Genomic DNA, 11390 nt, shown 5'->3' on the forward strand with positions numbered 1-11390 from the left:
AAACGCTGTACGTACTAATATAAATCTTTTTTTAATTTTCTTTTTTTTTCATACCAGACACAATACTTTCACTGGACACATTAGCGCCCCCTGTGGCCGATAGGGCGTCTGTGGTTCTGCAGTGGAGCCGCCAAATCTGTGTTGTCCAATGGCGCTATAGGTCTGGTGGCCTCGCTGTGGATCCGCAATAGGAAACAACGGATAGGACCTTTGGTTTTTGGTTTTCATTATTATTTTTTGGTTTTTGGTTTTCATTATTATTTTTTGGTTTTTGGTTTTCATTATTATTTTTGAGCACCTATGAGTGTGCCTGCATGAACCAGCGGATACCTGGTATACCTAAAATTATTAAAACGTTTCATAGCAAAACAAGCCCCACCTGAGCTTTACAGCACAGACATGTTCCTGTCCAGCAGACTCATGAAATAACAAATATTACAGCCTTCCTCTGAAATTAGCCTTTCTTTTAACTAATACAATATCCTACAGTCTCACCTGAATCTCTGTGTTGGTGAAGAGTTGAGACAGGGCGTACCACAGCACCTGCAGGCTGAAGAACACACACAACACAGGTTCAAATATCACAATAGTGGGGGCTCTGTCTGTCTGTATGTCTTTCTGTATGTCTAACCATCTATATGTCTGTCTGATGTCTTTCTGCTGTCTGTGATTTCATATTTACCTGTCTGTCTGTCTATCTGTATGTCTGCATGTTTATCTATCTATCAAGTCTGTCTTTCTTTCTGTCTGTATGTTTAACTATCTGTCTGTGTTTTCCTGTCTGCCTGTCCGTCCTATTTATATGTCTGTATGTGTGTGTGTGTGTGTGTGTGTGTGTGTGTGTGTGTGATTCCCACATAGACATACATATAATGGATATATATATATATATATATATATATATATATACAGTCTAATTATCAATCTATACAGAATCTGACTTCAGTATGGCAACAATGGCAGAATGTTTACAGACACATGTTGTTATGGTAACTTACATATTTATTCCTTTCCAAGTCCACCTGATTGTATCCTAGCAACAACAATACAAAACAGTTGGGATTAGATTGTATCTGCACAACAGAAACTCTTTAAATTGTTTTTACAAACATGATTTTACAAACCCCCTCCCTGTGCTCCCCGACTGTACGACTCCCCCTGCACACCACACTGTAATGCCTTTACAAGGGGAGACTCCCCTCCCTCCATCCCTGTGCTCCCCCTGACTGTACGACTCCCCCTGCACACCACACTGTAATGCCTTTACAAGGGGAGACTCCCCTCCCTCCGTCCCTGTGCTCCCCCTGACTGTACGACTCCCCCTGCACACCACACTGTAATGCCTTTACAAGGGGAGACTCCCCTCCCTCCATCCCTGTGCTCCCCCTGACTGTACGACTCCCCCTGCACACCACACTGTAATGCCTTTACAAGGGGAGACTCCCCTCCCTCCATCCCTGTGCTCCCCCTGACTGTACGACTCCCCCTGCACACCACACTGTAATGCCTTTACAAGGGGAGACTCCCCTCCCTCCATCCCTGTGCTCCCCCTGACTGTACGACTCCCCCCTGCACACCACACTGTAATGCCTTTACAAGGGGAGACTCCCCTCCCTCCATCCCTGTGCTCCCCCTGACTGTACGACTCCCCCTGCACACCACACTGTAATGCCTTTACAAGGGGAGACTCCCCTCCCTCCATCCCTGTGCTCCCCCTGACTGTACGACTCCCCCTGCACACCACACTGTAATGCCTTTACAAGGGGAGACTCCCCTCCCTCCGTCCCTGTGCTCCCCCTGACTGTACGACTCCCCCCTGCACACCACACTGTAATGCCTTTACAAGGGGAGACTCCCCTCCCTCCGTCCCTGTGCTCCCCTGACTGTACGACTCCCCCTGCACACCACACTGTAATGCCTTTACAAGGGGAGACTCCCCTCCCTCCGTCCCTGTGCTCCCCCTGACTGTACGACTCCCCCTGCACACCACACTGTAATGCCTTTACAAGGGGAGACTCCCCTCCCTCCGTCCCTGTGCTCCCCCTGACTGTACGACTCCCCCCTGCACACCACACTGTAATGCCTTTACAAGGGGAGATTCCCCCTGCTCAGCAATTTTGAAAAGTACTTAGACTTTTTTTTTTTACTTAAATTTCTTTAAAACTAATAAGGAAAGTAAAAATAAAACAAGAGCTCTGCTTACCATCTTGCTGGGGTATCATATAATCACAGGCTGCACTGGAACCACAGTTATAAACACCTATATAACACAAGTGAAATTTGAATTTCAACTCTTACACTGTTATTAGTTTATTCAATATTTTTTTTAAATTATTTTTTAATATTTATTTGTATTTAGTTATTGTTTTAATGTTTAAACATTGTTTTTTTGGACAGTGATGATGATGATGACGATGAAGAAGAGGAAAGCAGGAGAAAGAGAAAAAGCAAAGTGTGTTGTGGTGGTAATATTTCTCCATATACCGCCTGTAAGGTTAAAACTTTCCATGAATGTGAAATTTATAGAGACCAATCCACCTAGCCAGCATGGACTGTGGGAGGAAACCAGAGTACCTGGAGGAAACACACGCGAACATGGGGAGAACATGCAAACTCCACACAGACAGACCCCTGAGGCCAGAATCGAACCCTGGAGCTGTGAGCACTGCGCCGCCCCTGTTTTCCAAATCCTGCTTCTGAATAATGTGGCTTACATTTTGTCCATTTATGTTGGAGGAATAAAAAAAAAAATCCCCTATTTATTACTCTGGTGAAAATCTATTTTGCATTGTCGGTACAAGGTCCATTAATATGGTGTTCATGTGTTTAAAGAGATATTTGTCTGAATCTCTTTAAAGCATGTATGGTCAGCACAACAGTTGTCACAAACCACTCACTGGGCTCTACATTCAAAGGACCTCAAACGATGGTAAATTACCTGAAATACTGCATGGCAAGAGAAATCCACACTGCACTCAAAAAGGAAGGCCTGTCAGCTCTATTCACTAATATACTAATATGCATGAATAAGGTGAGCTAAATGATTAATTTACCAGTCATCACAGCAGGTGAAATGCTGCATGCGTTACACACCCTTTATTTTAGTATATGGGCACTCCAAAAGAAGCTAGTCCAGCTCTCACTTTCTCATAATGACAGCGACCAAGGAGTCAGCAGCAGGCACCAGCTACATCTTCAGGGGCTCTAGGTAGGATGAGGGGAGGCGGCCCTGTGTTACGCAGTTCCCTTTCAATTCGAAGATGGCCACCAAAACATTGTTATGGGATACACTCCTCCCTATTGGTAGGTGTCACTGACTCTCTCTATCAAAGCTGCTGATAGGCCCTCTCCCCTCAATGACCCCCTCATTCCCATCTCCCGAGAATACTTAACCATCACGCAGGGGAGATTCGCTCTCTTTGGTTCTCACGATTGGTACGGTATGACCTCTCTGTGTTGCATTGAACCCTCTTTTGCTTCTAAAAAGTGCTGAGTAAGCTACTGCTAGTCCCCCTGCACTTGGTGCTGAAAGCTGGCCTTTGTATTTTTCCTAGAATCAGTGGTTTAAAAATCTGTAGCCTTTTTATTCTATTTCTGGCTATCAGCACCTGCTCGCTCCGCGTGTCAGGCTGTTTCTTACTGTCTTTCTGTCTTAGTACAGTAAGTATTATTGTAAAGAATTGTGTGTGTTTTTCACCCTTTCCTGCTTCAGACAGCGCTGTTACTCCACGGAGCTGGGCTTGCCTTGTCCTCATTGTCGAGCTAGCCCACCAGCTGCCTGCGGGCTGCAGGTTGGGCCTTCTTTTGATTGTAGCTACTCGACCCCGTGCTCGCGCAGAGGACTACCCACACCGCGACGGCTTCATCCGGGCCAGCCATATACTCCTCACCGAGGCTTCCCTCGTTGTTGGGTTGAGATGTACATGGCCTGCGTGGACCCTCACCTCTGGTGTAGGTCGCTCAATCTACAGACAGTGTGCTCTCCCCCACCTGTCCTGTAATATTTTTACTGTTTTTTGTATTTAAAAACTGTTTTGCATTACTGTGTGTGTAAGTCAATCGCCTGCCACAGCTTCGGCCCTGTCCCCCGTTGTACGTTACGCGCTGCTCAGGCTGTGACCACGCGGTCAGGGTAGGGACCGTGCCTTGGTGTTTTTTTAATGCTTTTTAAAGGCTAGTGCGCCGGTGCGTCACGGTACAAGTGGTGCATGCAGTACTCACTGATCCCTAGACCCGATGTTACATGACACTTGGTGCCCACGCAGTGCACACAGTGTACAGTGCACACGGTGGTTTATCTACCACGCGCTATGACAGACAGGGCTGGCTTCAATGCATGTGAGGCCTGTGTGACCAATATCCCGCAGGAGGATAGGCACAGATCATGCCGCTTCAACCCTGAAAGGCTCCTGCGACATCTGTGCGGCTTTTCAGCCCAGCGTGCTTGCTAATCGCCTGGAGAGAGTTGCAAGGGGGCGTTTTTCATCCCCTGCAGTAGGCCCCTCCCAGCCACACCTTCCAACGACGTCACAGAGCCCATTCGGGGAGAACCCCTGTGCACAGGCGCCTGTATCCACCCGCAGCCGCTCCCCGTCGTCCCTGGCTAGACGGGTGAAGAAGTCCCGGCAGGCGTGGGACATCATGGATATGAAAGCTCAGATCGGTCGGATCATGGCGTCACTCCACACCCTGTGCCAGTTGTAGTCTCTGTACTGCCCCCTGACACCTCCGTGGGAAAGCAGGGTGAGCGGATCAACCGGACTGTTTGGACAAAGATGCGCTCTCTATCGTGGGGTGAGTCCGCGTTTCCTCCTGATATGGAGGTTGAGGTGGAGCCTGAATTCCAGGCTGATACGGCTCCTAGTTCTGAGGCTGCCTCAGTTACTAGTGTGCCGCTACTGCCAGGGCCTGTGCCCGTGCTTATGGGGCACGCGCCGGCATACCTGCAGGTCCCCTGGACAGCGTAGACAGAGCCACGCCATTCTGTCTTTCGACCGCATGACATGGTTCCCCCTGAGTTCAATCCTTCCCAGCTTTCCCCAATGTTATGGAGGAAGTGCGTTCCTCTTGGAATCACCCAGCCATAGTGCTGGCGCAATTGAGACAGGGTTCTCCTCTGGCCTCACTGGAGGGGGCAGAGAAGCTGGGCCTGGCCAGGTTCCCCCCTGTGGACTCGGGTGCCTAATGCTGATAAGGACGCGCTGTTGGACACGCCCATATCACCAGGCCACACCTTTGGACCAGCAGTGGAGGAGATCCTGCAGCGGTCTGATATGGAATGCGAGGCGTCGAGACAGGTAGCCGCTCCACCTCCCCGCTTCGGACTCTACCCCGATGCGAACAGTCACCAAGATGGTGCCAGTTCCCACAGCCCCACCAGGGGACCTTAGGCATCGCCTACAGGCCTCATCTCAGACGAGAGGCAGGACCCTCCCTCAGAGTGGTGGACGTAGCCGTAGCCAGCCCACGCAGCAACAACCTAGAAGGCGGTTCCAGGGTTTCCACTCTAGACAACCACCACCGCCCCAGCCTCACCCGACCCAGCAGGTCCCCTGAAGGCTGGCGGCCTCAGACCCAATTCACAGCACAACAGGTGCACTACTGGCGTGCTTGCACCTCCGATGTGTGGGTGCTCGCAACCGTACAATACGGTTACGCGCTTCAGTTTCATTTGGGACCCCCTCCTTTTCGCTGCATCATAACTACGTACGTGACGGACCCACTTCAGGCCTCGTTGCTCCAGACTGAATTGGAAGCCTTGCTGAACAAGCGCGCCATTCGTCTCGTAGATCCCACCTCTCTCAGAGAGAGGTTCTACTCGAGAAACTCTGGTACTGAAGAGGGACGGTGGCTTTCGCCCCATCCTGGATCTCCGGTTTCTCAACCGGGTTCTGAAACAGAAAGGGTTCCACATGCTGATTCATCATCACATACCTCAATCTATCCTGCTGGGTGACTGGTTCACCACGGTGGACTTACGGGATGCGTATTTTGACGTTCCCACTCGTCCACAGCACAGGAAATACCTCCGCTTCGCCTATCAGTGCAACGCGTACGAGTTTTACGTGCTGCCGTTCAGCCCCTCTCTAGCTCCCCATATGTTTTCAAAGTGTGTAGATGCTTTCCTCCATATTTTCTGATGTATGGAAGAAGCCCACAGCTCCCTATTGACTTCCTTCTTGGGGGTGGAGGGGTAGATGAAGGATCGATTGTAGATTGGGTGAAAGAACACCAGGAGAGGTTACAATCTGCCTATCAGTCTGCACAAGGACGGCTGCATCATTCACTACAACTGCGAAGACAAGCTCATGATTCTCAGGTGCGTGACACTAGGTTACTAATAGGGCAACTTGTGTACCATAAAAACCAGAGAAACAAGATTCAGGATGTATAGGATCCGGTGCCACATAAAGTGTTGGGATGTTGATAATTCAGTCTATATGGTTATTCCAGTTGATAGCTCTGGACCACAAAAGAATATATATCGTATGGAGCTTCGGTTGTGTGGCCCTGGTCCCTTAGAAGAAACTACAAATCAGGCTCCCCAGAGTATACAAAGTCGGAAGGCTGTAGATCCCTTAAGTACCCCCATGTCTGATACTAGTGATGATGAGGAGTCAGTGTATTATCTGCAGGAATGGAAAGAAACTCGCCCTGACCCAGTGGAGTGTCTGGAAGCAAGTTTTGTTTAAACTTGTAGCCTATACTGTCTGAAAAATTAAACATATAGTAGTTTTAAAACCCACACTTGTGCATTATAAACAGTGTAAGCTACTGGGAAAAAATGTGACACTTACTGTAATAAGTAATTATTTAATATTCTGGCCATATCTTAGAATGAACAGCTGTTTTCTTTTTCTTTGTCAAGTTGATGCACAGTGTTATATCAGGTAGGACGCATGCGCTTGTAATTATAAACTTTGCTGTTTATTAATTGCTAGAATAATCACCCAATTGCAATTTCAAACTAAACTGATTAAATGTTTTTATTTGTAAAGGTGTTAGACTTTTATGCTCTTTTAGTCCAGGAGCTGTGATAAAACTTCTTTGACTGCCAGCCTGAGTGCTCCTCATTCTGGAATGTCTTCACCAGTGAGATGCTGTTGCAATGCTGACAGTGAAAATTAGGATCTGCCTTGTAGATATATATTGTTTGTTTTTTTGTTTATAAATATCTCCTTGACAGGTGCAGCCATTTTCAGAAATAATAATATAAATATAATAATAATAAAATAATAAATTAAAGGAGGTTTATTTTTTTATTTTTTTTCCTGCACACAAATCTACATAGATAAATGCCACAGGTCAGTGACCTGAAACATTTTCTTTGCATACATGACCTGTTCTGTGTATAAGTTCATGACCCCAATTTAGCAAAAGTCATACAATATTATACAGAAAATGAAAAGAAAAATAGCATTTAAGCAAATTGGAAACTTGAGTCGGTTCAAATAGGCCCGAAACCCAAAAGGAGGGTTAACACATCCAGCCTGGGCTTTTAGACTGCTCTGACTAGCCCACGTTATCCTAACTTGATTTGAGGCAGTCGCCAATCACATGACCGCTGTAGCCTTGAAGAGGCAAAACCCTAGCGAAACAAAACACAAAGAAAATTAAAATATTTTTCTGTTATAATTATGAGAAAAAATAACTATCAAATATCGTCCAACCGGTCGACCCCTAAAAATTAAATTTTTGTAAAAATATCATTGTTTAGTTTGTGCAGCGGTAAAGCAGGGTAATAAATAAAACATAGCTTTAAACACATTAGCTTACTGTGTTAGATTCACAATCATTTAAACATAAACATTTCGCGTCTACATTTATACCAGGCTGCACAAACTCAATCGCAAATTATTTACAGACAAAATAAGTACTTGACGCACGGATGGCTTATGTTACAGGAGAAAAGGTACAGGCTTGTTGCTCTGCTGACTACAACAGGAATACATGAATGCGGAAAGTACTATTGCTGTGTTCGCGTTACTCGTAAAAAGTCTGCGTTGCAGTCGGCAGTCTGAGCCTGACTTCGCTGTCTGCGTAGACAGAGCTAGGACAGCTTTGAGAGGTTTCCCAGCACAGTCGACGGAGCAAACATGCAGACCGACTTGACTGATTTTCAGATTGCAGAAGACTATATATATATTTTTTTCACTGTTCCCACACAGCTCCGTCATAACTAGACGGGTAAATATGTTATGCAAAGACTTATTTCAGAACCCAAAGACCATCTTTTATTAGGAATCTGTTTAAGTAATTAAAGTTATGTACGTCAGTTTTATATGGAGATATTCCATGCCAAAATTATAAATAAATAAATACATACAGGAATAAATAAATACATTCATACATAAAGGAATACATAAATAAATAAACAAATAAATAAATAAATACAGGAATAAATAAATACATACATGGCGATTTATTTATCTATTAATTAATTTATTTATTCCTGTATTCATTTATTTTTAATTTTGGTATTGAATATCCTCCATAGTTTTACTAGTCTCGTTGGAAAATTAAATGCAAAAGCATAATACATGTAGCGGTATTTGTCATTCACAATAGGACAGTTGTAAGTTAAACAAGCTCTTTATCTGTGTTATTCACACCCCCACACTAATCCTGCATGTGGATCTCTACACCCCTCTTGCACTAGTGGCACTCTTCCATTGTTTTGGTGGCAGGTCTGCTCCAGCGTAGCACCTTTTAGAATCTGCAGGGGATGCGCAGACTCTGTGCCCAGAATATGCATGACCTCTGCTGTCAGTTCCTGCTACGGTCAAGCAGTTTACTTTACTTGGCCAGGGTATGCGTGCAGACCCATGTAATTTGACACAAAGACTACACAGACTCTCAAAAGTCTGCGCGTCACGAACGCACCCTGTGCTAAACTATGTGGAGCGGAAATATGTAAACAAAGGAATGCCTGCACACAAGAGGTGTGTTCGTAAACCCAATCTCAGTGTCAGAGCGCACTCTGACCGTTCATAAACTCAATCTCAGAGTGTCAGAGCGCACTCTGACTGTTCATAAACTCAATCTCAGAGTGTCAGAGCGCACTCTGACTGTTCATAAACTCAATCTCAGAGTGTCACAGCGCACTTTGAATGTTCATAAACTCAATCTCAGAGTGTCAAAGCACACTCTGACCATTCATAAACTCCAGGAGTGCTCTGTGGTGTCGTTCGAAAACTCAGAAGAGATGAATTTTGGAGCACTTGGAGCACACTCTGGCCTCCAGCTTCAGAGTTGGATTCTCAGAGCGTTCACTTTCAAAATGGCTAACAGCTCGCTACGGTGGATACAGGGATATTCTAAACCTATTTTTATTATTTATTTCTATTTTTGTCATTTTAATGTTTTGAGAAAAAAAATATTCAGGTTTTATATTTTTAAGTGACTGAAGGGGAGAAAGAGGAGGAGTCGTCTACACGCTAGCTTTGTTCAACACCAAATAGCACTGAGCAGTGTTTCTTTTTTTTAGACAAAAAAAAAATCAAAAACCAGCAGTAATAACACTATGTAACACAATTTTTTTTCCTGGGTAGTAAGTGTTATTTTCTAATTGCTTATGCCTCAAAAGTATAGAAAATGGTTATTATTCCCCACAAACTTTGCTTTTGTGACCAGGACAGTGATATTTCAAAATATCACTATTTCCAATGAGAAAACGGTCTTTTCATTCACATAAACTCAGAAAAAAACAACATATGAATTCAAATTAACATGTATTTATACTAAAGTAATACAAAAATGACTACAAAAGATTTAGAAGTGAGTAGTTTTTCAAGATTTACGATTATACTGTAAATCACTTTCACGAATCAGCCCCCAAATGTAGTCTCTCATCATAGTCTCATTATACTGTCCTTAGTAGCAGCGTTCAAAGTCCAGCATATCCTGGTGGAAGCGCTCGCCTTCCTCCTCCGAGTACGCTCCCATGTTCTCCTTTCTCCTTACTAGTGAGCTTCTTGGGGAATTCATTGCACTCCAGGATCTTCTTTATCTTTGGTCCGACGAAGACACCGGCTTTGACCTTTGCCTCAGACAGCTTAGGGAAGAAGTCTTGAAGGTACTTGAAGGCTGCCGACTCCTTAGCTAGAGCTCTGACAAATTGTTTCATAAGGCCCAATTTGATGTGCAGTGGTTGCATCAGCACCTTCCGGGGGTCCACCAGTGGCTCCCATTTGACGTTGTTCCTCCCCACAGAGAACTCGGTCCGCTGAGGCCAGTCCCACCTGTGGTAGTGTGCCTTGGTGTCCCTGCTGTCCCAAAGGCAAAGATAGCAGGGAAACTTGGTAAAACTGCTTGGAGACCAATCAGGAATGCCACCATTGCAGCCTCTTGATGTCATCTCAGAAAAATGCAGATATGTATCCACTTAGGCAGCTGGAACTAAACTGAACTGGTGGGCTTAAGGCCCCTGTATTTATACTACTATTTATATTACTGGAAAGTTCTAGAAGTTACTCCAAGTTTACTCAGCACTGAATCTATCTGGAATGTTCTGGAAAATAGGTAAATTTCAAGATATCACTGTCCTGGTCACAAAAGCAAAGTTTGTGGGGAATAATAGCCATTTTCTATACTTTTGAGGCATAAGCAATTAGGAAATAACACTTACTGCCCAGGAAACAAAAAAAAAAGTGTTACATGGTGTAATTACATTAGTATTAGACTAAGAGTTACAATCATGTAAAAAAAAAAAAAAAAAAATATATATATATATATATATATATATATATAAATACAAAATTTGATTTCATTTAATACACATCAAAGTTGCAACCTTAACGATGGCAGGACTATCATCCTGTCATAATTAAAAAAAAAAAAAAAACCTAAAATTAGGGTTAAATGAGTATATGCAATTCTGAGAAATTTGGAGTGCAACACCAGACAAAAGATCAATTCAGGACATATTACAAGCAAAATAGTATGTCAACAACACAAACCATACTCACAATGCTAATCAGCTATGTCAGTGAACTGGGGTTGTCGTCTCCTTCAGAAAACAGAGGTTTTCAATCAGGCCCTGTCCGTCAGTCCAATTCAATTTGCTATTATTTAAAATCAAGTATTTATAGGATTTTCTGTCTCCACATACTGAAAACTCCAGCCCCCTACAGGAAAACATACACAAAATGAACCATTCCCAAGTAACCAACACCTTTTGGCAAATTGTTTATAGGCTAGACATCCCAATGTAACCCCCTTGAAATAGTTTACAGTAACCAAACATGATCTCAGACTGATGACTTACTCCTGTCTTATTGACTGTGAATTCAGGAGTTCAAGTTGTATTAAATCTTGTTATGAACCAGAAGGGCTCCCTAGTTCATTACTTCTACCATCCTGAAAAAACAATTTTTGAGCAGTAAGCCATG

The 11390-nt window shown here is 44.2% G+C and overlaps 1 protein-coding gene across 2 annotated transcripts in view; it reads right to left on the minus strand.

The window, feature by feature from the left end:
* LOC121307892 overlaps positions 1-11082 on the minus strand; it is a 34637-nt gene extending 23555 nt beyond the window's left edge. For both annotated transcript variants that reach the window (XM_041240213.1, XM_041240212.1), the window contains exons 1-4: positions 10968-11082; positions 2204-2260; positions 999-1033; positions 496-550 (exon numbers count right to left, since the gene is read on the minus strand). In XM_041240213.1, coding sequence (XP_041096147.1) covers positions 496-550; positions 999-1033; positions 2204-2206 — 93 coding nt within the window. In that variant the 5' untranslated portion in view covers positions 2207-2260; positions 10968-11082. The remainder of the gene's footprint in view (positions 1-495; positions 551-998; positions 1034-2203; positions 2261-10967) is intronic.
* Positions 11083-11390: the final 308 nt, after the last annotated feature.

This window comes from Polyodon spathula, chromosome 60 (genome assembly GCF_017654505.1).
Source record: "Polyodon spathula isolate WHYD16114869_AA chromosome 60, ASM1765450v1, whole genome shotgun sequence".
Lineage (NCBI taxonomy): Eukaryota > Metazoa > Chordata > Actinopteri > Acipenseriformes > Polyodontidae > Polyodon > Polyodon spathula.